This window comes from Conger conger, chromosome 12 (genome assembly GCF_963514075.1).
Source record: "Conger conger chromosome 12, fConCon1.1, whole genome shotgun sequence".
Classification (NCBI taxonomy): domain Eukaryota; kingdom Metazoa; phylum Chordata; class Actinopteri; order Anguilliformes; family Congridae; genus Conger; species Conger conger.
In genome coordinates this window covers 27,747,550-27,775,307 of record NC_083771.1, presented here as the reverse complement: position 1 = coordinate 27,775,307, position 27,758 = coordinate 27,747,550, and the positions used below count along the sequence as shown (strand labels likewise).

At 40.1% G+C, this 27,758-nt stretch overlaps 1 protein-coding gene across 1 annotated transcript; it reads left to right on the top strand.

Moving 5' to 3' along the window:
- The first annotated feature begins 1,230 nt into the window (after window positions 1-1,230).
- Window positions 1,231-19,748, top strand: cabp7b (calcium binding protein 7b). The gene is made up of 5 exons (XM_061263713.1): window positions 1,231-1,361; window positions 15,355-15,498; window positions 16,407-16,519; window positions 17,307-17,454; window positions 17,584-19,748. Exons 1-5 carry the CDS (start codon window positions 1,253-1,255, stop codon window positions 17,709-17,711), a joined length of 642 nt encoding a protein of 213 aa, XP_061119697.1. The 5' UTR covers window positions 1,231-1,252; the 3' UTR covers window positions 17,712-19,748.
- Window positions 19,749-27,758: the final 8,010 nt, after the last annotated feature.

The window sequence follows — 27,758 nt, the reverse complement described above, 5'->3', positions numbered from 1 at the left end:
GAGTTATTTATTACATTAATTTCAGTCTTGGGGATGAGCGGGTAGCCTAGATTAATCAGTAGCCGTTCCGTAAAATAATTAAGAACATCCTCTTTTCTTTTTCCTTTCTTTTTTTTTCTTTTTTTTTTTGGTTGGCAGTGGGGGAACCACGTGTGTCGCCGCGAGTAAAGAAGTGGGCTGAGAAGAGGAACAGCCGCACAGAGAAGCGACACAAGGAGCATCACACAAGCAGGGCGTTCCTTGTTCCTTCACCTGGAGAGACGCGCAGGGACCGCGGCGGAAAAGCCCCTGGGCAGCTCATGCACCGGCGATGTCGTCTTTGTTTTAAATTTCCGTTCCTATATCGATTCCTAATATACTTTCAGGATTCCGCTGAGCCGACGTCTGTGAACATGTAGCATAGCCGTCTTGCATCTGGACGAGATAAGAAAGTTAAAAGGCTTTGATTGCGCTCCACGTCCATTTTTTACCATTGGGATTGAATGTAAAATACGTTAGTGTGGAGAAAACTGGAAAATAACCGATGGGACCATAACTATTTCAAGCACGTGAAGTGTAGATCCAGATATAATTAACATTGCACTATACTACCTGTAGGATTACGCACAGAACAGATTCGGAAATGCGTATCGAAGTGCAAACAGTAATATTTCAAGTGCAATGAAATCTGAATTTAACCGACCAGAACACACGTCGGGTTCACATCAGCAGAGCTTGTATTTGTTTTCCGGGTTTCACCCCATTCTATGTTTATAATGCAGACCTATTTAGGCTGGCTATCGGTACATATGGAACCGCCGAAAAATCCGATTTTGTGGGTAGACGATATTTAACAGACAATGGGGAATCATTTAATCCACTGCGCAATAATGTAAATTAATTATTAAATATGCATAACCCTTAGTGCAATATATGTATGAGCCTAAGTAGTCTTTGAACAAACCTGATGCAATTTTGTTATGTCATATGCATTTATTATTCAGAAGTTTGAATGGAACAGCACTGCACTCATTTTATGCATTGAACTAACTGCAAGATCCTGCTCCTGTACCCGGGTATTCTGCCCTTGAATGAGCAGCTTTCTTTAGCCTCAACGCCCAAAAAAAATTGTCAGGACTGGAACCTGTTATTGCTTTTTTACTGGCCCGAGTTTCGACAACCTATCCTGGACAACAAGTGCGAAGGAGCAGAGTGCCAGAGAACAAGCTGAACTATATGAAGATCGCGACACAGTTGGTGTTCCCTCGCAGAAATGCCCGTGCGTGCTATCACTTCCACCTTCATGTACAGGGGACTCTGCACAATTCCTGACATCCTCTCCTATCGCACGCCCGTCAACCTCCCGGAGGACGAACTGGAGGGTGAGCGTGTTTTCTTAAAATCCATATTAAAAAAATCAAAAAGTTATTATCTATCCACACGCGCACACGAGCGCACAATCACACACACGCTAATTTGTTAATTATCGAATGAATTAGCGTGCGTTACCATTTAGCTGTGCACGTGACACGTATCGTTGCATGTTGATATAAAAGGTTGGATTACAATAAATTATAAGTGGATATCCTTTAATCACAGTAGGCTACATGTCAATGTTTTAACTTTGCGTAAAGATGCTGCATGTACCTTCATAGTTGCCCTCCCCTTTAAATTCGTGCTGGTTTATCTGTATTTTCAGAACCACAGACAGCGATTTATACTCACTCATTGTACTACATGATACCTCATGCCTAAACTTCCAGAGCAGGCCCTGATTAGCTCAGTCAGTAAAGCCTGAGGACATTATGATTGGCTCAGTCAGTAAAGGCATGCTCTTGGTTGAATATTTGAGAACAGTGGCTGGTCTATTTCTGCCAGTGCTACTGTACCCCAGACCAGTCAAACAGTGTGTCTTACCTGTGTAGGTTCAGATAGGCACAATAAGGGTTTAAGGGTTTAAGGGTGGGGTTAGAGTAGGAGTAGAGTGTGTTTAAGGGAATAGTTAGAGCAGGAGTAGGGTGTGTTTAAGTGTAGGGTTAGAGCAGGAGTAGGGTGTGTTTAAGGGTAGGGTCAGAGCAGGAGTAGGGTGTGTTTAAGTGTAGGGTTAGAGCAGGAATAGGGTGTGTTTAAGGGTAGGGTCAGAGCAGGAGTAGGGTGTGTTTAAGGGTAGGGCCAGAGCAGAGTAGGGTGTGTTTAAGGGTAGGGTCAGAGCAGGAGTAGGGTGTGTTTAAGGGTAGGGTCAGAGCAGGAGTAGGGTGTGTTTAATGGGAGGGTTAGAGCAGGAGTAGGGTGTGTTTAATGGGAGGATCAGAGCAGGAGTAGGGTGTACTTAATGGAAGGGTTAGAGCAGGAGTACTGTGTACTTAATGGTAGGGTTAGAGCAGGTGTACTGTGTACTTAATGGTAGGGTTAGAGCAGGAGTACTGTGTACTTAATGGTAGGGTTAGAGCAGGAATACTGTGTACTTAATGGTAGGGTTAGAGCAGGATTAGGGTGTGTTTAAGGGTTACCTGGGAGTCAGGTGTGAAGGTAGTCTGGCCAATCAGTTGCACTAATTAACTAGGGCTGGATTTGGATATAAGGGCCAGAGTTGGTGATCCCATATGGTGTGACAGCCTTTATCCCCTTTTAACAGGGCGTCCCTCTGATAGCCTAAGAGAACCAGCAACAGAAAACTCCTGAATGACATACATGTATTGAAATATTCAAACATTTAAATAGTTAATTATGATTACAAATGATAATCCAAATTTAAATCTCCACATCTTTTTAAATATGGTAATTTTATGTAGAAAAATATGTAATACATTCGCTTTTGAATAATTAAAAATCGGCTTACCACTTATAATTAATGAAAAAAAGTAATAAAAAGGGTTGAATTACCAAAGGGAGAGGAGAGAGAGAGAGAGAGAGAGAGAGAGAGAGAGAGAGAGAGACCAGTAAGCCAAACCTTGCTTGAGAGCTACCCCTCCAACCAAATAAATTGAGATAGAGTCTCAAATTATTGTAATCTGATTAATGCAGAGCTATTAAAAAATATTGTTTTGGATGCCTCAGAATATAACGTGGGCTCCGGAATTATTTGTAATATACAATATGATTGCAGAGATAAAGTTAAAATGCTGAACTTTATTCATTTTTCAACGGAACCAACCAAAATCAAACATTCATTTAATAACAAATAGATTTAACCAAAATCATGGTTATTATTAATTATTGGCATCCCTGGTTTATTACTTGGTGTATCCACCTCTGGCAGGATAACAGCATGGAGTCTTTTCCTGTAATGCTTGAGGTTTAAGAAACACATTTGGAGGGATTTTGGACCAATCCTCTGTGCAGATCCTTCACATTCTTGGGTTCACGCTTCTCAAATGCTCTCTTCAGTTCAGCCCACAGGTTTTCGATTGGATTGAGGTCTGGCGCGTGAGATAGCCACTGCAGAACATAGATTTTGTTGTCACTGAACCATTTCTGTGTTTATTTTGAGGTATGCTCAAGGTCATTGTCTTTCTGGAGTCTACCTTCAGCCAAATCTCAGCCTAGTGGCTGAGGCAACCAGATTGCAAGCGAAAATCGCCTGATACTTGGTGGAATTCATTATACCATTGATTTTACCCAGTGTCCCCGGACCTCTGCAATTAAAACAATCCAAAAACACCACTGACCCACCACCAAATTTCACTGTGGATATATTACTCATCTATTTGGTATCTTCTGAATAATCTTTAACAAGTACTCTTTTTTTTCTCATTCCACTATGAATTGACATTTACTAAGCCGTTGACATGAATTACTGATGTAGAAATACATAAATACAGCTGAACACATTGACTTAATTCATGTTGCCTTATTGTAGAGTCTTAACAGGAATAATTACTAGAATCAGCAGCTAAAAGAAGGTTATGCGTTATTTTTAATAGGGCAGTTTTTGTGCTATGAAAACATGTTGCTCAAGCAGTCAGTTGATTGCTCAGACAACATTCAACATGCAGTTTGTTGCAGTTGCACACCGAGGACCGGGATTCGATTCGCGGTCCTGCCAAAAGCCATGTTTGGCTGGCTCTCGTGGAGCGGCATAATTGGCTCGCTGCTCCAGAGGGAGGGACTTGGCAGGGTTAGCGGATCACCGTGCACAACAGCACCCCGGGCACCTCGGAATCACGGTCACGAGCATGAGATGTGATGGCTAGAAGAAGGCGTGTTGTTCTCGGATGGCCAGATCCCTTTGGGCCGCCGAGGGACGGGGTGTGGGCGGTGTATCCCCCAGCTAACACTAATTGGATTAGATAAGGTACAATTGGCTACCAGATTGGGAGAAAAAGGGAAAAATCTGAAATACATTCATTTTAAAAGAAGTTTGGAAATGGGTCTGGATTGATGGGTCCAGGCTAGAAGAAGCTAGAAGAGACTGGACAAGGATCATTTTGAAGGAGGATTAAACTGAGCTCGTAACCAAGGAGCTATTGATAATGCCCAAAATGTAAGGGTGGATTGTTTCCATTCTTAAGCCATCTCCTGGGAACTATGTCTAATGGACAGGAAGAGTTATGATATGTTATGATGTTATGATATGTTATATGATGTCGACAAGTCTATCAGCAGATTTACGAGTAAATTAAACTTGATTAGAGTACATGGAATATCACATAGATTTTATAGAGGAGTCCAAAAATGAACAACATTCTTCTGGAGAATGGTTGATAGTGTTTGAAAGAGGATTCAAAACTCTGTTGATGATACCGAGTAGATTTCTTGGATTAGAAATTAAGCAAATATTTTGATCTGGCATCTTTGACAGCAGAATTGAAATCCTTCAATAAATCTTTCATAAGTGCATCATAAACATCAAGCCTGCAAGCCTTCTCTTTCCTCTTGGCATTCCTGTATTCCCTTTTTAACTAATGGATGTTGTCTTTGAGCCAGGAGGAGGCTTTTTGCCGTGGTATCTAAGGTTGTTATAAGTTTTTTGTTAGGTTGACTTACAGATGTTATAGAAGCTGTTTAATGACTCTTCATTCTGGTGAGAGGGAATTGGAGAAGCTGGAATGGCAAGTAGTTCATCAGATAAATATTTCGCTGTCAGATAATTAATGGAGTGAGTGCATATAAGAGCAGACATTATCTGTATGCAGATATAATGCACCTCGATTGAAAAGTAACACAAAATTATAAGATGCCCTTTTTCCCAGAATTCCACATTGTTATTCAGACTGTTAGTCATAACAATGTCCAGAGTGTGACCATGATTATGTGTGGGCCCAGCAACATTTTAATTTAAATTAAACTCTCAGGCAAGTGTGTTAGGATGTCCTAGGATGAAGACTCATAATCATAATTTGGCAATATCACAGATAGCCATTCCGAAAATTTACTGTTCGGCCTGGGAGGCCAAAGATTACTACAACCCATATAGCATATTGTTAGAAACTATGGAACACAAAAATGAGTTACAGTCATAGTTTGGAATGGACAGAGCTTTGTCTTAAATTTATGGCTTTGTCTCACGCTAAGTCGCTGTTGTTGAAATGGGGGCCCAATGAGAAATTCCAGAATGCCCGGACATAGCACCAACCCAATGAGAGGGCAGACAGGCAGTCAGACTGAAACTCTTAGATTTTTATAAAACAGTGAGAACCCACAGCTGTCCACAACGCCAACGCCATTCTCACGAGAAGGTTGTTTATCATGAAGTCATTAATTGGAGATGACACGAAGCCTAACACTACATTACATTACATTAATGGCATTTGGCAGACGCTCTTATCCGGAGCGATATACAGTTGATTAGACTATGCAGGAGACAATCCTCCCCTTGAGCAATGCAGGGTTAAGGGCCTTGCTCAGGGGCCCAACGGCTGTGCGGATCTTATTGTGGTGACACCAGGGATTGAGCCACCAACCTTGTGGGTCCCAGTCATGCACCTTAACCACTACACTACAGGCCGCCCTGACATCTCAGAACCCTAATGCCAGAAGAACCGTGGTGCATTAGTAATGGAATTCCACCTCCAGGTTCTTCTGGCATGGTGCAGCTGTTTCCCTCTTGAACCCCTAGGAAAGCTGTGGTGAGTAATTGGCATGGCACTGGAAACATTTGGACACTGTGGCCACTGAGAGTCAAATTTAATGGCCAGCCGAAAATATGATTTACTCATCAGATTGGACTGGGAAATTGACAAATGTTTCATGCCAGGTGCCCCGTGCCAAGGTAAGCTTTTCATATAAAGTTCACTAGTCTGTAAATGTAGGAGTCATGACAGGAATCGTGGAAATATGGCACAACGTTAGTTATTGTTAGATTTACATTTACAGTACCTTGTATGTTGAGGGAAGGAAAATGTTTTTAATTGTAGAAACAATGCAGGGTATGTGCAGGGTCCCTTTAAAGGCATATTATGGCATATATTTACCTTGAAAATATACGAAAATAACCACTTTAAGACACATCTATGATGCATGGGTAATCTCTGTTTTTGCTCACCTTTGCTAAATTTGTGCTCCTTTACTTGTATTTGTTATTGTAAAATGTGTTTGGGATGTTTCTGGGCGTGGCACTCTTCTGTGTGCAGAGGGTATGTAGCTAGTGAAGGAGGAAATGTACACTGAAGTTAAACCGCAAAATGACAAATCCATGTATGGGCATTATGGGTTGCTTGGATCATGTCCGGTTTTATTGAATTGCATAAGCCCTAAGTTGTGGTCAGAATTTCCCAAAGACGTGTGTGGCATGTTGCAATGGACATTTCCGATTATTGTGTAAAAGTGGTCTTGCATTATCCTTTCTGTTTCTCTGACAAACAACACTTAAAAAAGCAAACTGGTAGGAACAACACGTCATTACGTCATTACCGCCTTTATATACCATTTATATAGCGCCTTTATCCCAAGCACAGTACAATTGTTGCTTCTCATTCACCCATTCACACACACACACTCGCACCATTGGCTGCCACATGAGGCACCAACCAGCTTGTCAGGAGCAATTGGGGGTTAGGTGTCTTGCTCAGGGACACTTCGACACACCCACGGTGGAATCGAACTGGTAACCACCAACTGCCAGACAACTGACAGCTTATTTCCTGAGCCAATGTCACCCCAAAAACCATGGCCGCCATCATCATTGGAGCAGGATATATAACAATAAAAACAGATTTCAAATAATGAGTAAGTTTTACACATTATATATATTAATTAGTTTTGAGTTTCAATTTTCTTTTTTTGGTACACAGCTAGTGCAGTTGTTAAAGAGTGCAGTTCACTATAAGCAAACAACATGAAGTACAAAAGCAAAACCAAGGCAAGATATAACAACACAAGAACCCTTACACATAAATACAGTATTGTGTCAGGTGACGAAAAGGGTTTCATGGCCGTGATGGTCTGTGGGATTGAGTGCAGTGCTTTTATTGCTTGAGAATTGCACCCTTCCATTCTTCCACCCGATGACCTGCGCCGTTTACCGGAGGGCGAAAGTCTGAAAAGATGGTGCAGGGGGTCCTTGGTTGCATGCTTGATGATACTTTTGAGTGTATATGGTCTCCTGTGAGGGGAGTTAGTTGCATCCCATGGTTTTAGTGCTTTTGTGTGGTGGGCTTTCATAGCAGACAGTGATTGTCAATGGTAAGATATTTTAGACGTTTGACTCTCTGGGCCATATTTTCTGGCCGGCGTCTGGTGAGTTGCGAGCTGTTGTGAGTACTGTTGATTTTGAGTTTTTCAGACGATCCAGATGCCTCTGGTAATTTTGGGACTCTCAAAGTGGGAAGAGAGCCATTGCCTCTGAGTAGCAAGCAGGAGTGAGCAGCTCATTGCCAGTTTGGCATAGCTTATTGCAATTTTCTGGTCCAGAAAGGTCTGCATTACACCCTTTTGCCACCCACCTGCTCAACCCAGGTCTAAGGCACAAGTTTCAGTAATTTCAGTAATAACAGTTTTTGTTGATAGTATGCTGTTCAGTTTGTCATTGATATTGCTAAATCCCACGTTCAAGTTCAAAAAACCATCTAGAAAGTCGCCAATGCGCCATGCGAAGTTGATTCCAGAAAATATGGCCCTCGATCTTGAGTTGTCAAAAGAAAAAAAATAGCCTCTCTAGAGCTTTCTTGAGGTGATTGGACCTGATGTGATGTCCCATTTCAGTGTATTGTTTATACGAGTGCCAAGGAATTTGAAAGAGTTGGTGATTTGTTTGCCATCGATGAGGATGTCTTAATTGTTATTTTCTGTCTATAGTAAATTAGAATTTATTATACTAGCAATTAGTTTTAAGTTTTTATTGTCATGGTCACAATATACACAAGTATAAAATAAATTGAAATTCTTACGTGTGAGGCAATTTCAGCACAATGAAATTAACTAGATTAAAAATATCGGAACAAAATTATTACATTTAATACGTGATACAAGAACTCAAATCAACACTGGCACTGTCAAATGCTGCCAGTTAAAATAAGAATAAGAAATAGAAATGAGTATAAAAGTGAAAAAAGTAAAGTGTGTCAGTGCAGATGGTCCGTGTGCAGTTGAGTGCGCATAAAGGGCCGGGAGTTTATTATATTAGTTGACAGCTGTGGTCAGCTACTTAACGGCCTGATGGCCTGGTGATAGAGACTGTGGCTAAGTCTACTTGTCTGGGACCTGATGCTGTGGGACTGGCTGCCAGACGGCAGCAGCCTGAACAGTCGATGGCTTGGGTGGCCGGGGTCTAATGATTTTACCGGTCTTCCTCAGACACCGCCTGCTGTAGATCTCTTGGAGGGAAGCTGACCTCTAGTGACACCTTCACTGTCTGCTCTTCCCTCTGCATTGCTTTGCTGTTGAAGGCAGTGCAGTTACCATACCAGGTGGCGATACAGCCCGTCAGCCCGATACAGTATGTAACGTCCACGGCAGGTACTCAGTGACATGCATCCCCGAGTCCTGACTTCATACACCCTGCTATAAAATCCAGCTATGCCAGCTTGCCCATCTTTAGAATTGAGCTGGTCCTAAGCTGGTCTGGCTGGGTATGATCTGCTCAGCCAGTTAGTGCTGGCAGGTCGTCTGAATTGATAGCTGGTCAACCAGCCCCCAGCTGTTTCAGCCAATAGCCTCTGCACTTAAATATATGGAACTCAAATATATTTCACTATATATTCCAGTTTCATAATGGTGTCATCACAGACAAATTTGTATTTATATTATGCACATTTAATTTATTTTGGAAGGAAAATCAATTACAGTTTGACAGTAGTCGTGCTTACATGGTGTACCTGGTTGCTGTAAACACCGCTCAGTTGCCGATGGCATCAAGCAATGGTGCTGCATATTAACAGTGCGACTGCATTTATCTTGGATAATGCACGTAACTTTTTGAAAGCATAACAGGACACCCTCAAAGGCTTGATGCCAAATGCACTCCAGATGGCAGTTGGCCAAGCATCCGTAAGGTTAGACTCGCAGGAGTTATTAAAAGGGTTTTTATGTTGTCCAAGTGGAAGGTTATGTTTCTAAGGAGTGCAATAACACAGCTGGGTTAAGACCTACCAATAGAAGTTTCACCTGAGCCATACAGGCAGTTGGTATTCCACGTTCCTGGGACCTCAGTTGCTATTCCAGATTTTATGAACCAAATATAATTTCCAAAGCAACTTACAAATGCGTATGGTAAGCAGATGCTATTAAGCTAAACACAGCTACAGATACCACCATATACACTCAGTGAGCAATTTATTAGGTAAACCTGTACACCAGCTTGTTAATGCAAATATTTAATCAGCCGTTCATTTGGTAGCAACTACATCCATAAAGGCATGCAGACGTGGTCAAGAGGCTCAGCTGTTGTCCAGGCCAAATATCAGAATTGGGAAAAACCATTTGACCATGTAATGAGTGTTGGTGCCAGACAGGGTGGTTTGAGTATCTCAGAAACTGCTGGTGTTCTGTGATTTTCACACACAACAGGGCCAGACTGGTCAAAACTGACAGGAAGGTGACAGTAATGCAACTAACCACTCATTAGAACGGTGGCATGCAGAAGAGCATATCTGAACACGCGACACACATCAAATGTCTAAGTCTAATAAATACCTAATAAAGTGCTCACTGAGTTTTGGCATAAGTGCCACTTTCAGGGTGTTTGCCTTGATAGATAGATAGATGCATTTACACTCACTGAGCACTGTGTATTCAAATACACTATTTTAAAATATAGTACTCCAGTGTGTAATAGAAATACTATATTTTCAAATGCAGACTGCTTGAGTTCAAGGAAGTATTTGCAAATATATAAATCATATGCATTTGAATGTTGGTAATTATGTTGGAGTGTCTGTCTCAGCATACCCTGTGCAGTGTCTGTTAACTTCATTTAGATTCTGCACACCATGCAGTACTGGCTCACACCAGGATAATTCCAGCACTTTGCGTGAAGGCCACTTTCTTCCGTGGATACAAACAGTGCGAGAAAGAGAGAGAGAGAGAGAGAGAGAGAGAGAGAGAGAGCAGATTGAACATGATCACTGTGACTATGAGGATCTCTGACCAGTTCCAGTATGATGGGGATGTAAGCACCATGTAACTAGAAATAATACAGTAGCATGATATAGACAGCGCCCCTCTTCGTGAGAAATCACCAACAGTATAAGTTCTGCTCATGTTTTCAGTGGGGATGTGTTTTTACTGAGAAAGTGGGGGGGGGGGGTGTCAGTGTGGAGGTGTCTGTACTGTGTCAGTAGGTAGTGTGTCTGTCCTGGGTAGGTGGGGGGATGTCTGTACCGGATCAGTGGGATTGGAGTTTCTGTGTGCATATTTGGAATGCAAGGTGAGCCCTGTTATAGAAAGAGGGTGGATGATTGTTGTTTGTTGTGGAGTGTGTTATGAATACAGCTGTGGGATCTGAGGTCTACTCATAGAGTTGTGTAAATCAAATCTCTTTAGTGTGCATTGTGACTGACAGCACCCAGGAATCTTCAATCACAGTCTTGTCAATGTGCAATTACTCTGTAGTAAAACAGAAAAAAATCTCCACGTATCTGCAGTGCATTCAGGCTCCCCAGCACACAAACAATGCCCTGGTGACAGAGACAATGATGTAACTAGCCACTTAACCTCCACTTAATTCTTCAGTTATGCATTGTGTTACAGTGTTTTGGTAAAGGAAATTAACACCTGTTAGGCTAAACTCAGAGTGTTAGGACTATAGGCTACATCAACAGTGCTATGGAACGGAGGCTAATCCTTCAGTGTTCCAAACTGTGTTATGTCTATTAGCTCAAGCTCTGAACATTTGCAACCTTGTTTCTATTCATTCCAAGCAACCAGTTGATACCTTTAAATTGCACCATGGTTGGTGGGAAAGAACAGAATGCATTGCTAATCGCAATGGTAAGGTGTGTGTGCCCGTGTGTGCGTTCCGGTGTGCGTGTGTCTGTGCGCATGCTTGCATGTATGCGTGCATGCTTGCGTGTGTGTGTTCAGATTGAGCATAAATTCTGCAAGCATTGTCATTTGTTTTTATAATGCTGACAGGCAAGCTGCAGACTTGGCTACAGCTGTGATACGTATCTGCACTTTAAAAAAACAAACCAACAGGCAAGGAGATGGCACTGAAAGAAGAGTCTGCACAGGGCATGAACGTAGGTGATTAAGTGCAACATGCAATGACAGGCGTTGGCAGGAGCAGGAAAGGGGAGAGGGAATGCTTGTCAGGCTAATGGCGTCATACATCAGTTGCAGTGAAAACAACTTGACATGACATACCACGGCCTAGTTGGGGAAGCCAACACCTCATCCACTCCTGTTGCTCAGCACAAACACACAGCATGCTCCTTAACTACTCCTGGGGTACTCACTGCTCAGTAACTTTTTCCAAATGTATTAATAAGATCAAAAACAAAAGCAATATTTTAATGCCATTTTACATTTGGTACCTTCTTAGACATTCTTGGAAACTATAAGTTGAAGCAGTTATAGTGTCTCCATTAACCATCCTGGTGGGAACAATATATTTTCTTTAACAATTACTTTAAATGATTTCCCTTTATTTTGATAGATTACACAACTGCTTCTAAGCATTGATTTTCCTCAAACCACATAACCCTTTAGATGGCTGAAGGGTATTAAAATGCTCATGTCAAATTATTTATTCAATGAAACCACAAAGGTTAGGGTCATTCATTTATTCATATGAATGTTCCAATGTCCCAGTTCCAATGATAAACTCGAGGTTAGAAACCACATACTACATCGGGTAGAATGGAGTCAGTTGTCACATGGGTAAATTCTCACACTGTTCATTTCTCCAAAACAAGATGAATTACCTCAATTGACTATTGTGTGTGACCTTATGTTCTGAAGTCAACTTCCTATTTACATGTGGTCACAGTCACACTAATCTGAGGTGACATAGCTGCTGTCCTATGTTAAGATGACCTTGAGATTCTATAGGCATAATTAGCACATGTCAGTTTGGGGCAAGTTCTCTCAATGACCTTGTCCCACTATAAAAATTGTATGTAATGTAATCAGTACCTAGGTCTCTTATAATAGTGCAAATTTTCTTGTAAATTACATATGCATAAGGTTCAGAGCAGTAGACATATCCCTGGACTACACAAGATATGCTTTTAGTTTAGTCTGACTATCAAATTGATGCTTGTACCCAAGACCAGGCAATTTATCTGTGCTAGAAACTGACACTGAAGAGTTTGATTATCAGATATAAAGCAGACTACAACTGCCACATGCCGCAGTGTTCAACATGCCGCTGTTGTTCATTACAGAGATTGTTCATGGGGAGAGTTCGCATTCCACTGACATTCGTCAAGAGATTATTGACAGGGGATGTTCTGCTGTTCATCAGAGAGATCCTTGATGGTTGAGAAAATTGTATATTGACATTATTGGGGGTCCCAGCAATCATTTCCAAATGCCCCGGCACCTTCTTCTGAGTTTATACCACGCAGTAGCATCAGAACTCAGAAGATCCACACGCCATTCCTGTCTAACTCCAGAAATACTGCACCATAACTCTCAGACCCATTTATTAAAGCAACAGAAACAATTTGAGTTTAAAGCCCAGCAAGAGGTGGACAAGGCCATTTCAGCAGGGCAGCTTTTCTCCAGGTGAAGATTTAAGGGCAGTTGTGAATGAACTCCTGGCTGTTTAGGTAAAGATTTTTTTATTACAGTCACCCAGAGCACTCCGGTTCATTACACCTGTGGACCTGTGTGAGAGTGCTAACAATCCACTGTGTGTGCTGCTGCCAGTGAGCTGCCACTTCAGTTACCTCTGATTCACATAGGCCTGTTTGATGAAACCGGAGGAATTTGTTAGTTGGGTTTCCGATCACACATGAATTTATACACCGATGTATCAAAGCAATTCAAGTACCTTGTCTAAGGGTTAAACTGCTACCTCTTTGTGGTTGAGTATATAGCACACTTTGTGATTGAGTATACAGCACTATTTGTGATTGAGTATACAACACTCTTTGTGATTGAGTATACAGCACACTTTGTGATTGAGTAAACAGCACTCTTTGTGATTGAGTATACAGCACTCTTTGTGATTGAGTATACAGTACTCTTTGTGATTGAATATACAACACTCTTTGTGATTGAGTATACAGCACTCTTTGTGATTGACTATACAGCACTCTTTGTGATTGAGTATACAGCACACTTTGTGATTGAGTATACAGCACTCTTTGTGATTGAGTATACAGCACTCTTTGTGATTGAGTATACAGCACTCTTTGTGATTGAGTATACAGCACTCTTTGTGATTGAGTAAACAGCACTCTTTGTGATTGAGTATACAGCACTCTTTGTGATTGAGTATACAGTACTCTTTGTGATTGAATATACAACACTCTTTGTGATTGAGTATACAGCACTCTTTGTGATTGAGTATACAGTACTCTTTGTGATTGAGCATACAGCACTCTTTGTGATTGAGTATACAGCACTCTTTGTGATTGAGTATACATCACTCTTTGTGATTGAGTATACAGCACTCTTTGTGATTGAGTATACAGCACTCTTTGTGATTGAGTATACAGCACTCTTTGTGGTTGAGTATACAGCACACTTTGTGATTGAGTATACAGCACTCTTTGTGGTTGAGTATACAGCACTCTTTGTGGTTGAGTATACAGCACACTTTGTGATTGAGTATACAGCACTCTTTTTGGTTGAGTATACAGCACTATTTGTGAGTGAGTTTGAAAATACTCATGTTTACACTTAGGCTACCAGCTTTATCCGCCCACAGCTCTGGGGAAAAATACTGCATCATAACTCTCAAACCCATTTATTATAAAGCAACAGGAACAATATGAGATTAAAGCCCAGCAGGAGGTGGAAGAGGCCATTTCAGCAGGGCAGCTTTTCTCCAGGTGAAGATTTAGGGGCAGTTGTGAAAAAACTCCTGGCTGTTTAGATAAAGATTTTTTTATTAGAGTCACCCAGAGCAAACTCGGGTTCATTACACCTGTGGGCCTGTGTGAGAGTGCTAACAATCCACTGTGTGTGCGCTGCCAGTGAGCTGCCACTTCAGTTACCTCTGATTCACATAGGCCTGCAAACAGACACTGGTGTGTGTGTGTGCATGTGTGTGTGTGTGTGTGTGTGTGTATGTCTGTGAGAGAGACTGAGAGAGAGGGAGAGAGAGAGAGAGATATTTCATTACATTCCCCTTGGAGAGGAATGATTACATTTTCTTTTTTGACTTTGCAGTGAAGGGCATTGACATACATTGCGGTATTAGCATAGCAAAGCCTTGTGTATAAGCCACTCTTTTGATTCCATTTTTTCTGTTCTATTAAATTGTGAAACATTTTCCCGATATTTATGGATGCTTCTGATATTTTTCTAGTCCATTTTTATTTACAGAATAAACCATCCTGAAAGAAGGAAAAACCCTGAAGAATATGATAAAACCGAAAAGAGAAATAAAAGGGAAAGAAAATATATAATCCGTTACCAGCATCTTACTTCCAGTCTGATATATTTTACAGCATATAATTTTAGCATATGTTATTTCCACATTACATGCGTAATCTAGCAGTTGCATTTTCTATTACTTGTTATATATTTGGCTTACACGGATTCAGTCTTCAAACTGCGTCTAATTCTATTTGTAAATAACAGTCTCAGAGGCACCACAGTCACACTTTCTGCAATATTTACCGACTCCCCTGCAAATGGCATCTGCATATTTTATTAAAGGAAAAGGCATACTTTTGGAGCCTGGACAGCTGGTGTGAGGCCAGCGCACAGTTTCAGGGGAGCAGCGGCAGACTGCCTTCTGGAAGTTTCCTTGGCTTTGAAGCAGAGGCTCTCCCACCATCTGGCATATGAGAGTCGCTCTCTCTCTCTCTCCCTCCGCAGAGATTCGCGAGGCATTCAAAGTGTTTGACCGTGATGGGAACGGATTCATCTCCAAGCAGGAGCTGGGCACGGCCATGCGGTCGCTGGGGTACATGCCCAATGAGGTGGAGCTGGAGGTCATCATTAAGCGACTGGACATGGACGGTACCTGGGCTCAGCGTCACACCAGCAGACTTTTCCTTTTTAAAATGTGGGAGACCCCACAACAGCATAACAACAGATTTCTTGCCTTTCCGTCATCTGAACACACACACACACGAGATGATTTGGCCAAGACTGCACTTGTAAATCGCTTTGGATTAAAAGCGTCTGCCAAATGACTAAAATGTAAATGTAAATGTAAAGACGGAGCGTCACGCACTTAAGAACTTGATCCAACGTGACGAGAGCAAAGCAAACATCTCAGCTCCCCCTCGCACCGCAGGGTTTCGTGTCATAAGTGTCCAACGTCTTTAATATTTACAATTCAAAATCAGGATGACCCGAAGCTGATTGGGAGGGTTACAAATCTGTCTGTAAACACCCTACATTATGGGTTAATCTGAGCAGATTAAGTCAGTTCAGCCTGAAGTCTGGAAGGCCCCCCTGATTGCCCCGATGGGCCTGATTATGCTGTAGTGTACACCAGGCTTAACATTACATTCACTTGGCACACATTCTCATTCAGAAACTGACACAAGTAGAGAATATTGTAATTAGTCACAAGAATACATATGTGTAATATCACCAAGAAGATACAAAAGACCTATGTATAATCAATAAGTGCAAAGTTGGCTAAATAGACCAACAATTAGCACTGCAGAACCAAGTAAATATCTCTGCACATATAGCTTTGAGGGGTTTTTATTATTGTATTTAATGCTAATTATGCATCATTTTATGTTATACAATTATTGCTCAAAAAAGATGCACATTGATGGGCTTTGTTGCCTAAATAGATTTAAAGTACAAGTATTTCCTTGCTTTATGTATTCGCAATGGGTTTGTTGAATTGTTTTACTAGCCATTTGTCATGTCGAGGAGATGTCATGTTTGCTCCTGGTGACTGACAGGTGATGGCCAGGTTGATTTTGAGGAGTTTGTCACTCTGCTGGGCCCCAAACTGTCTGCCGCGGGGATGCCCGACAAGTTCAACGGAACGGATTTCGACTCTGTGTTCTGGAAGGTCAGCCTCATCTCCACACTCTCTCTCTCCTGAACAGACCCAATTACAACACGAGTCAAACACTCGGTGAGAAAACAGCTATATTCAGGGGATAAAATACCTACCAACCCATTTATGTTAAATTAATTAACTGAAAAAGAAGTTATCAGTCTTATCACATTTGCTCCTCTCACAGATATTACAGATTTGAAATGATTCAAACCCAAATGAGCTTTTGTCTTGAAATAATTTTACTGAGCAGCACAGTAGAACACACTTTTCACCCTTTATAAATACAGTACATATGGATAAAGGGTATGTTATATTAAAGTATTTTTTTATAATAATAATAATGCTAATAATAATAATAATACATTATCATCCTCAGCTTGAATAACACGTTACATGAAAATGGATACAGACTAAATGAAGATGAAGAACCCAGTCTTTTAAACAGCAAAGCAGTCACTGAGTCACTGAGAGCAGAAGTCCATTGACTATAACAGCCATCCCTGATTTCCACATACTGCTGCCATCCCCCCAGCTGCAGGGCTTATCACTGAGCTTCAAACCCCGGCTGGACTTTACTGAGCCGACAAATAACAGATATAAACATTCCTCCATGGAACAATACCATAACCACCAAAACATAAATGTCATGGTAATTTAATGCATTTTCATATATAGTCCTTTTTTTCCCCACACACACAGTTTATTAATCATTTAACAATAACAGACAACCAAAAGGAATAAATATATCCTGTTTGACAACATTACGATGACATATGTGTGTGCTGTGTGGCTCCAGTGCGACATGCAGAAGCTGACGGTCGACGAGCTGAAACGGCTGCTGTACGACACGTTCTGCGATCATCTGACCATGAAGGACATCGAGAACATCATCATGACCGAGGAGAGCCACATGGAGAGCTCGGAGTGCCAAGTGGACATCGACAGTAAGGAGCTTTCACCCCCATACAGACCGCTTTCTGATCGCCAGCACATTCTGTCTTTGTCTAGAGCCTTGGAACAGATCGTCCTCTTAACTCTCCCTCTCTCTCTCGTCTCCCTCCCTCTGTCCACAGCGAGCCCGATGCAGCAGGTGAAACACACCTGCGTGAGGAAGAGCCTGATATGTGCCTTCGCCATCGCGTTCATTATCAGCGTCATGCTCATTGCGGCCAATCAGATGCTGCGTAGGGGCATGAAGTAGACGCGTCTCCTTCAGACGGCTCCATGAACCTCTTCCTCCTCCTCCCTCCACCAGCTCTCTCCCAAACTATGTGTGCTCTCGGCCTCCCTCACCTGCAGACCCGAGGAGAAACACGCACGCGTACGTGAGCGGAACACTGGAACACACCTGCAAGGTCTGATAATGCAGCTATCACCTCCACCGTAGGCTAGTGAAGAGCAACACCTCAAAGAGGTGCGGACCGGACCCGATCAAACTAAGACGTATGGAAAGGAAACAGTGCTGCACAATATAGCAATGGTGCAGTCTGGTAGTGCAGGGCATTGTCTCAGTATGACAGTGGCCCTGCTGAGCAGATAGTAGCAGATAGGTATAGTTCATTCTAATGTCACACTGACGGACATCAGGAACCATGGTGGTTCAGGGGAAACAGGTGATACCAGTAGAAACTGTGTTTGTCCTCCATCTCCGCCGTCTCTTCTCTCTACCGTCTCTCCATCTCTCCTCTGTCTTTCCCTCCTGGTCTCTCCTTTGTCCATCATTTGTTCATTCATTGTTGTTTTCGTGGTAATGCAATATGACAGTTGCCAAAATACTGATCAAACTGAATAGGAAGCTGATACTGCTGTCAATACAATAATTATAACACAAAATGTGAAAATACGTAATATTTCATGATACATTTTACATTGATGCACTGTACTATAATTACCATGCTAATAATAATAATAATAATAATAATAATAATAATAATAATAGCAATTAATATGCTATTAAGGGGGCCAAGTACTCAAATACCCAACTGTTAGTGTTGTCACTTAATTTATTGCTGTGAAACCCACATTTGTGTATAATACGTATTGTAATCCTATTATAGATATATTCATTTTCAAGCTGAACACTGAGAGATGAATTAATTACTGAACTTCTACGAATGCATCCATATGCATATGTGCAAACACTGGCCATGTATAAATACAGGATGCTGTTTTTTGTGTTTTCTTATGCTCATATTGTGGCTATTTGGTCTAACTGCACTGTTTATGAAACATATTTCTGCCGACATGACCCATGTACAAATACAGTATTTGTTATTTATAATGTTTAACAATCCCCAACCGTTTCTAACACAAGCAAACACAAAGTTTGAAATGTTTATTTTCCGTGTCTGAAAACAATTGCAATACAGTTAAGAAAAAATGTTATCACAGTTCTAATGATTACGGTATCAGTCACAATAATTAGTATCAAGATACGGTAATTGTGTATTAATAATACTGAAATTAGTGTTGCTCTTATGTTTTTAAAAGAAAGGGGCAGCATTATTATTTTTGAAATCATTTTTGTTAGCTGTAGTCATAAGGAACTCATTTCATCTGCATTGTGATTGCAAATTATATATTTTTTGCACCACAAGTCAGACTGTCAACTGGGATAAATTTAGTAATATTAAAAATGTAATATCTTTAAACTAATCTGGGGTTATGCAAAACTCGTTGCACTTGTTGAGTGGAGTTGATTGTTACATGACTTTGATTCTGAAATGTTAAGTGCATTTTTGTGTTAGGGATTAAAATATAACTAATTCATGTAGTGCTTTGAAACTGCAGAAGGGGATATATGATATGGGAGGAAATAGGAGAATACATTTTCATAAAGAATGCATAAAGATTGAGCGTTTTTCATAAAGAATGCGTTTATATCAAACAGCCACAAGGTGGAAGTCTATGGCCAAAAACGTACATATCATTCAAAAATTCCTTCTTTCTGTGATCAAATTGAAAGTGACATATCTATGATTACAATATGCACTTAAGGAATGAAGACTAAAATAATTCAGAATTTAAAGAATTCATATGTCAAAGGTTAATTTGAAATGATTTTTAGGTGAATTAATTGTACATTCGTGATGCAATTAATTTAAAGCATTGTCATAACCAATAAGGTATATCAATTCTAGCATTAATCTATAGCACCTTCATATGTCAAATTAGGAACTACTGGTCTGATCTTGACCAACCAATATAATTGGGAATTATGTAATGCAAACCAAAACTTTATTTTGTGTAGATTATTAATTAGGTTTTAATTTATATTACTTTTTTCATATTTGAAACTGTATAGCACCATGGTGTTTTTTCACCATGGTTGCCACCATGATTTATGTGTGAATAAACATTCCAAATTTCATAAAATTATGTCAAACCATTTATAATTAATACCTTTTATGCAATATACCGCACCCACATGCAATGTAATTGGCTTACTGCCACCACAATTTATTTGTGTAGCAACTTTTTAAAAAATCCAATTTAGAGGAATTGTTCTGTAGATTTTCTATGCAACATTTTACATATATCAGACAAACTGTCTGGATGGATATGGATTTTGAATGACTTTTAAGAAGGTGGTTCTTGGGGATCTTAGTTTCAGGTCCCAAAATCAAATGAAGCAGTCTGCTATAGTGCCACTATATGGCACCAATTGACACCAAATTATGAAAAACAAAATTCAAAATGGCCACAAAAACATTGGTGGCAATTGAAAAGTATATATCCTACTGAGGTTTAGTCGCTGTAGCAAGATTCTAATGGCCAAATAAAAACAATGATCTTTAGTGATTTTTAAAACAATGCTCAGCTTTATAGCATCACCATAAAGAATTGGTTTCATTGGGCCAATTCTTCATGGATGTCCTCAGGAGAGAGTCGTCAATAGACACACAAGTTGTGTGTTTCGCCACTTTATGTCAAACTGCTTGGGGTGATATTTTTGGTAAAAAGCCATACAGACATGTAAATGAATTTTCATGGCAGGAACATGTTTATACATAACAACTTTTATATTTACATGTAGATATTATTTCAGGATATTCACAAGCACATGCAACAGTCTCAAGCAAATCAGAGAATATTTTTTTTATTCTAAGTGGTGAAACATTGCAGCCTTTTTTGAAGTAGGGGTTGATTTGTTCTATAAGATGAGAGGAATCTGTGAGGGAAATCATTTTGATTCTAGGTCAAAGGGGGCAGGAGTTATTGCTTCAGCACCACTAAAGGGCCAATCTGGGTCAAAATCACCGTTTGGCCATTTGCAGTAATCCTCTACAAATGTGCCTAATTTAGTAAAAAGCAGTCAGGTGGATTTAATAGAACTGAAAAAATAAAACAGTGGAAGGAAGCATTGGTGTTTGGCCCCCTGATGATTAATAACCATAATAATAATAATAATAATAATAAGAAGAAGAAGAAGAAGAAGAAGAAGAAGAAGAAGAAGAAGAAGAAGAAGAAGAAGAAGTAAGACCACACAAAGAGAACAGTTAGTGTTCCTCAATGCCATGTGATCATTTACACATAAAAGCTATGAGTCAAATTCTATTTAAAAATATCATTGTTTTCATCTTCAATAAATAATGTTTTTAAAAAAGAAAGAACAAGAAAACCAAAACAAGAAACAATGATCTTAAAGCCAGAATGAAGTAAATTTGCTTTTGTTTGACAAAAAATTCAATTCAATTCAATTCAATTCAATTCAATTCAATTCAATTCAATTCAATTCAATTCAATTCAATTCAATTCAATTCAATTCAATTCAATTCAATTCAATTCAATTCAATTCAATTCAATTCAATTCAATTGCTGTATAATTTTTCCCCTGTGGAAATACCATAAAATCAATGTTGTGTCTCCACAAAGGTAGAATAGTGGAATCACACTAACGCAATAACCTAAAATGTGCCATGACTGATGTGTGGAAGGGTTGTTCGATAAGGACTTTTCCCTGATGCAAAGCTACTACCCTTCTAGAGCTGTGAGCTTTTCTCTTCCTGCATGTGAGCCAATCCCGCCTCAGACCAGTGAGCAGTCCTTGTCTGTATGCACAGGTGTAATGGGATTACCTGCAGGTTCAACGTTTCCTTTTCATTCCAGTCTTCATCAGAGAGACAGGAAACATATTTCACCACCTATAAATAACAATCACAGAAGGGGCAGGGTCCATTTTAAAAGTCTGTTTTCCATTTAAACTGATTATGCAAATGAAAGCTATTAAAGCAAAAAAAAAAAAAAAAAAACAGAACCTCATATCCATTTATAAAGCAATTCATCTTTGTGATATGCTGTGGAGTAAATAGTGCTAGTCTATGAGGCAAGGAAATAGGTCATATATCAAAGACTCAGTTTCCAATGCTTCAAAAGTACATTTAAACATGTTTAACATATCATAATTTAAAATGTTTTATTTTGACACAAGTGTATATGTAATCAGGGCTTGGTGTTCAAAATGTAATAGTAAATTAAAATGGGGTCTAATGTGAAATTTGGTGATTAATATTTATGTATAGACAAAATTATAATTAATCACTCATTGCATTAAGATAAATAACCATTTTTATTTTGCACTGAAAGCCAGTCTTCCTACTTTGCTTCATAACAGTTTATTTTGTTGTAGGAACAATAGGAAAAGTGTATTATGGTAATACAATAAAATATCTATTTTTATCTTGTTCACTTTTATCACAAATTATATTAAATAAAAGTATATAATGTGTGGGTATAATGTGAACCTTCCTGAAGGCAGTGGAGGGAGGGGCTTGGTGTTTGTGTTGTAGCTAACCCAATGCTTCATTATAGGTTACAGTCTCATGGTAATACTCTAGTTGAACTATTTGCTATAGAGTCTAGCATACTTGTCACTGTCATCAGAATAAATGTGTAAGCATGCCATAGCACTCTCATAATATTTACCACGAATACTAAAAAAAGAGATTCCGAACTACTGCAGATATTGTGATAGCATTTGTCGAGGGTTTTACCACATCAGATTTCTAATTTGGTGGTGAGGTCAGCACAGCCTTTGTTGATTGCACATCTTGAGCAGTTATCACATTTAACATTTCCTGTCATCCAAATTAAGTCAATTGCTACTTAACGGTGATTGACAGCAATGTCCCACACATTCTGCATTCACAATGATTATTAGTACCACAGACAGTAGCCACATGTGACGGTAGCCTATTTTTATAACATTGTTATATTGTTTAATTTTGATAAGTGGGAAGTAGCCTAAAATGCAGTGATGTCACCGGCAGAAAAATAATGGAATATTAATAGAATAGAATGTAACGGAAGGTTATCTAATAACAATGACATGGATTTCACAGAGGATAGGCTTATTTAAACGCATTAAAACCGATTTATTTAACTGAAATTAAATGAAAATGCGAAGCCTCTACATTTGCCTGAGGTAACCTTGGCGGTGTGAAGAGATACATATTTCCGCATGGTGAGAGATTGGAATAACATTCCTTGTCAAATCGTAAAACCGAGTTCAGTGGGAGTTTTTGTTGTGTCAAGCATGCAGACTTGCTCGGGGTCATAAACCATAACAGCCTGAAGGACTTTGTGGGCCAGTTGAAGGAAACCCAGGTTCTTTTAGAGTGCACTTGGGCTGATGTGCTTTACAGCTTAGGTGGGTGGAGGCCATGCTTTCCTGTCTTGTTAAATGTGCATGTCTTTGGTTGTTACCTCAAGAGGCCTTGTGGAGAGTTTTGCCTAGCAACCGGTGATTAAAGATATAAAAAAATGCGGACATGACTATGGAAAATAAAAGTACAATGCTTTTCTAAATCAGTTTTAATTCTGGCCAGAGTAATGTTGAAAAAACTAACTGAGCCTCAGTGTGTGTGTGTGTGTGTGTGTGTGTGTGTGTGTGTGTGCTTATTGTAGGATAAGAGTGCCAGCATATGCCTGAAATGAACAAATAATGTGGGCCCCGTATAATCTTTATGATTAAACTGTTCACAACTCCCCTGGGGGAACTGGAGAAATTATTTGTCTGTGCCATCTGTTGACTCATCTGTGACCACAGACATGTTGTCAGGTGACTTAACAGGTTGATTTATATTTTCTTCATAGAGCTGGGGACAGTTTTTTTCTAGTGGAAGGTTGACACTCAAAAAGGCACCAGTCAAATCATGGATGACATCTATATGCTGCTGATCTGTACCATGCTGCCAGATTCATTATTCTCTATAGCATAGTTGATGTTTTTCAATGTTTTAATGTCTGAAAATGTCTTTAGTGTGGATAAATTGCAAACTGTGTATGCACTGTGCCAGGTAGATACTGGTGCACTTGGTCACTTGAAGACTTTTGCTTCATTTTACATTCCCCTTTCCTTCCTCCCCATGTTAATCTCCATGTTCATTTTTATTCAAATTCAGTGTTAAAGGGGACCCCATGAGGATATAATTTATGATGCAAGATTAAAAGCCCCCTGCACCAGCTGCTTAAAAACAGGTGACTCTAGCTATGACTAGAAACAGCAGTTTATCTAGGTCAGTTTTGTCACATTCAGCCAGTTTGGGTCATGTTCAGCCATGACAAATTGTAGCTAAAGGTTTGTTTAAACTGAAACAGTGGCGCGTTGAACAACATTGCAAACCATGGGCGGACTGACTGAAGTAGGTTCGGTTTGCTACTATGGTGTCTGAGAAGGACATTCTGTAGGTTTTTTGGGCTCTAAAGATCATTATTGATTTGGGTGACACCTTCGACACACCCACCAAAGGGAGCAAACACACCTCAAAGCCTGTTGCGAAATATTGCACACCGTTGGGAGGAAAGATATCATTCAACCCGGAAACCGTAGCGGAATGTAGCAAAACGCTTTCTGAACATGTCCCTGCATTTCAATCATTCTTCAGCAAGAGTTCAATAGAGCTTTCTTATCAGTCACTTATCACATTTGCCCTCCCCAGTGATCGACATCAATTAGCATCAGTTAAGCACAGAGGATGATTGACAGCAATGTTCCCAAACTGCCAGGCGCTGCCCTCAGTGCATAGAACCTCAGATATTTTTGAACTTTTTTCCCCATGGTGATAGACAGTAGACATTAAAAATGCAATTACATTGTCTGCCCAAAGATTGTAAAATGACAGTAATCATTACAATGAATAATTTGCAGTGGCGTGGGTTTATAAGACTGAAAAGTTAAACAGATTAGTTCAATTGTATCATGTTCAGTCATGCAACAGTAATGTGTCTATGGGAAGAGATGCTTCTTCCTTTTCGCATCTGCAAAATATTTGACATTATTTGACTTCTGTTCCAAAACTTCCCGAGTGTCAGTATAGTGCATTGTTTGTGGGCCAATAATTTGTAATGTGGCAAATCCTGAAATCCAGTCAAGTCTCAACTTTGCCCTCTCGGAAGCACTGTGCATCACAGTTTTCTGCTTCGACAATGCCTGGAAATCTTTCTTCGACTACTCCCATGACTGGCAACTTTTGGGAAATGACTAGCCAATTGAGAGTCACAATGTGAACATTACGTCTTAAATGTCAGTGCATGCTTTCAACACGTAGCTTGCATTATAAATGACAATTGCGGTTACATTGCTGAAATCAACTTCAAAGTTCAACAGGCTTTGTCTGGAGACTGAGTCTGGAGCTCTTCCTCATAGCTTCAAGGTAGACCACTTTGACAAGAATAACTTTTAAATTGGATTAAATTTATTTTGCTTGCAGAACAAATAAAATTGCCTGTGCCATCTGTTCAGTCAATCCGTCACCATCTTTTCCCTATGTGAGTCAGCATAGCCTTGAGCAGGTAGCCTAATTCCGATGAACTTGTTTTCAGTAATATCCCCAAATGCCGCCAATTTTTACATGCCTATTTAAAAGTGCACATACTTCAGACTGTCAGCTTTTTCCAATGTCTGCTCATGAAAATGCATCCATCAAACCCAGATGATCTGTCCATTGCTCAATTCTGCATTTTCACTGGCAAGGGTATTCTCCCACCTTGTTTATTTCAGACAAAGATGGATATGTCTGTGAATTTTGGTCTATTGTTTTTTGTGCCTGTATGGATTCATTGTAAACTCCGTTGGTGTGTGTCTATCTGGGGGATACTGTTGCATACAGTCATTCAAATACTTCTTGTATTTGCCCAGGTTGTAATTAGTCAGGTGACTGCAACAATCAAGTATCTGCAGTGACGGTAATGCAAGTTTAAATCATTTGGGGCCATATGCTGTTGATAAACTGGTGTCCCTATTTATTCATATGTCATAAGCTGTAGTAAGCCTACATAATTGGTCATGACAGGTGTGTCATGTAATTGAGAGCCTATTTAAATTTTATAGCATGTAGATCAAGTAAAGTGTTACCAGTTCATAACATCATTCCCTCTGTAAAATTCTATTTATTCTCATAAGGTTTTCCCATTGGGTATTTACTGTGTAAAAAGTTAAATATATACCTACTGTGTATGACCACATTGAAACCAATAAATATAGAACAAATAGTAGAATGTGTACAAAATGATGTTGCATTAATCAAAGGGAAATGTATTACGGTTTTAAGAATGATTCACCTGTTTTATTTTGTGAGTGATATGGGAATGTAGATCAAAGTGTATCAGTTGAAACTGTCTGTCTTTGTATTCTCTAAGTGTCTGAAGCTTAACGATAACTGGTAAACCTACTGCAACACCATCGGAATGGTGGTCCAGTCCTCTTCAGAAGCCACTGTGTAAAATAAGCATAAACAGGACTGAGAACTCCTTTCTATGAGCTGGAAATTGTTGTAAAGGTGATTCTTCATGTAAATAAAAGTGACAAGCAAGCAACATTTTTTTTGTCCAAAGAAATATGTTACTGTTTCCAATGGCTTCAGCCACTGAATAACTGAAGCTCTACATGGTAATGGGGGCTTTCATGGTTTCTGGACTGTTGAAAAAAGTGTCTCTTTCCCCCACACACAGTCAGAAACAGCGCCCCCAGGGGGCTCGGAGGGTTTATCGCAGCCTGAGCAGGATGGACAGGGCCAGGAGAGGGCCAGGATCAGGGGCCTGTGACGTTTCCTCTCTATGACAGACATATCAGTCCTGACAGCTCAGCACAGAGAGAGGGCAGGACGGGTGTGTAAGAGTGCCTCCAGAATCATCGCTGTGTCCCGAGTCTCTGACCAACCAGCAGCAGCTTTCAGGAGACAGACAGATAGACATCACACAAACACACACACACTGTGACAGGGCTTACACCACTCTCCCAATAGGTCTGCCAATCAGAGTCTTGTTAGGAAGCTTCCTTGTTATTGCAGTAGAGCACTGAAGCTTCCTTGTTATTGCAGTAGAGCACTGAAGCTTCCTTGTTATTGCAGTAGAGCACTGAAGCTTCCTTGTTATTGCAGCAGAGCACTGAAGCTTCCTTGTTATTGCAGTAGAGCACTGAAGCTTCCTTGTTATTGCAGTAGAGCACTGAAGCTTCCTTGTTATTGCAGTAGAGCACTGAAGCTTCCTTGTTATTGCAGTAGAGCACTGAAGCTTCCTTGTTATTGCAGTAGAGCACTGAAGCTTCCTTGTTATTGCAGCAGAGCAGAGAGACAATTTAGTGAGAAAATAGAGTGGAGTTTTGGATGGGGGTAAGGCAAATTGAGAGAAGATTACTGCTGAGTCTTTGAAACTCCAGTGAGTCCGATTTGTTCCCTTATGCAGAACATACCTTCACCAAAAGAAGAACAAGGCGGGCCTGTATAAATGGTCTGCACAACAGGCAGTGGAAAAAAGGGGGGGGGGGGGCGGCATATATTCTGGGCCCTGCATCTCTGGAACATTTCCCATTTATGTTTATTTGCATAAACCTGTCTTTATTTTCATAAATCTGCATTCTCTAGGATCTTTGTGAGGAATGAGAGATATGTATATAAAAATAGGTCTGTAATTTGATAGGTCATGGGGATCTAAGTGGGGCTTCTTGTGAAAGGGCTGGTGTTCATGTCCAGAAAAAAGGGAGGCATTGATAACATTCAATAAAGGCATGCCAATTGCAGGTAGCAGTTGTTTCAAGAGTCTTGTTGGTATGGAGTCTAACAGGCAAGTAGTGGTTTTTGATGAATTAATTAAGGAAGAAATGTCACTGAATTCAATGGGTGACTAGGCATGTGGCCGGCCTAAAAGATATATCCACTTTACAAGAGATTGGACATATATATTTTAGTAATTCCTTTCCACCTAAGACAGCAAATGAACTAAGCATAAGTATAGGAATAACATGATGTTT

What these genes read in the sequence shown, in the direction of transcription:
- cabp7b (XM_061263713.1), top strand. Translation starts at nt 1,253, where the DNA reads ATGCCCGTGCGTGCTATCACTTCCACCTTCATGTACAGGGGACTCTGC. An exon ending in TAAGCGACTGGACATGGACG is followed by an intron (nt 15,499 to 16,406) that starts GTACCTGGGCTC and finishes GGTGACTGACAG; the next exon opens with GTGATGGCCAGGTTGATTTT. An exon ending in TCGACTCTGTGTTCTGGAAG is followed by an intron (nt 16,520 to 17,306) that starts GTCAGCCTCATC and finishes GTGTGGCTCCAG; the next exon opens with TGCGACATGCAGAAGCTGAC.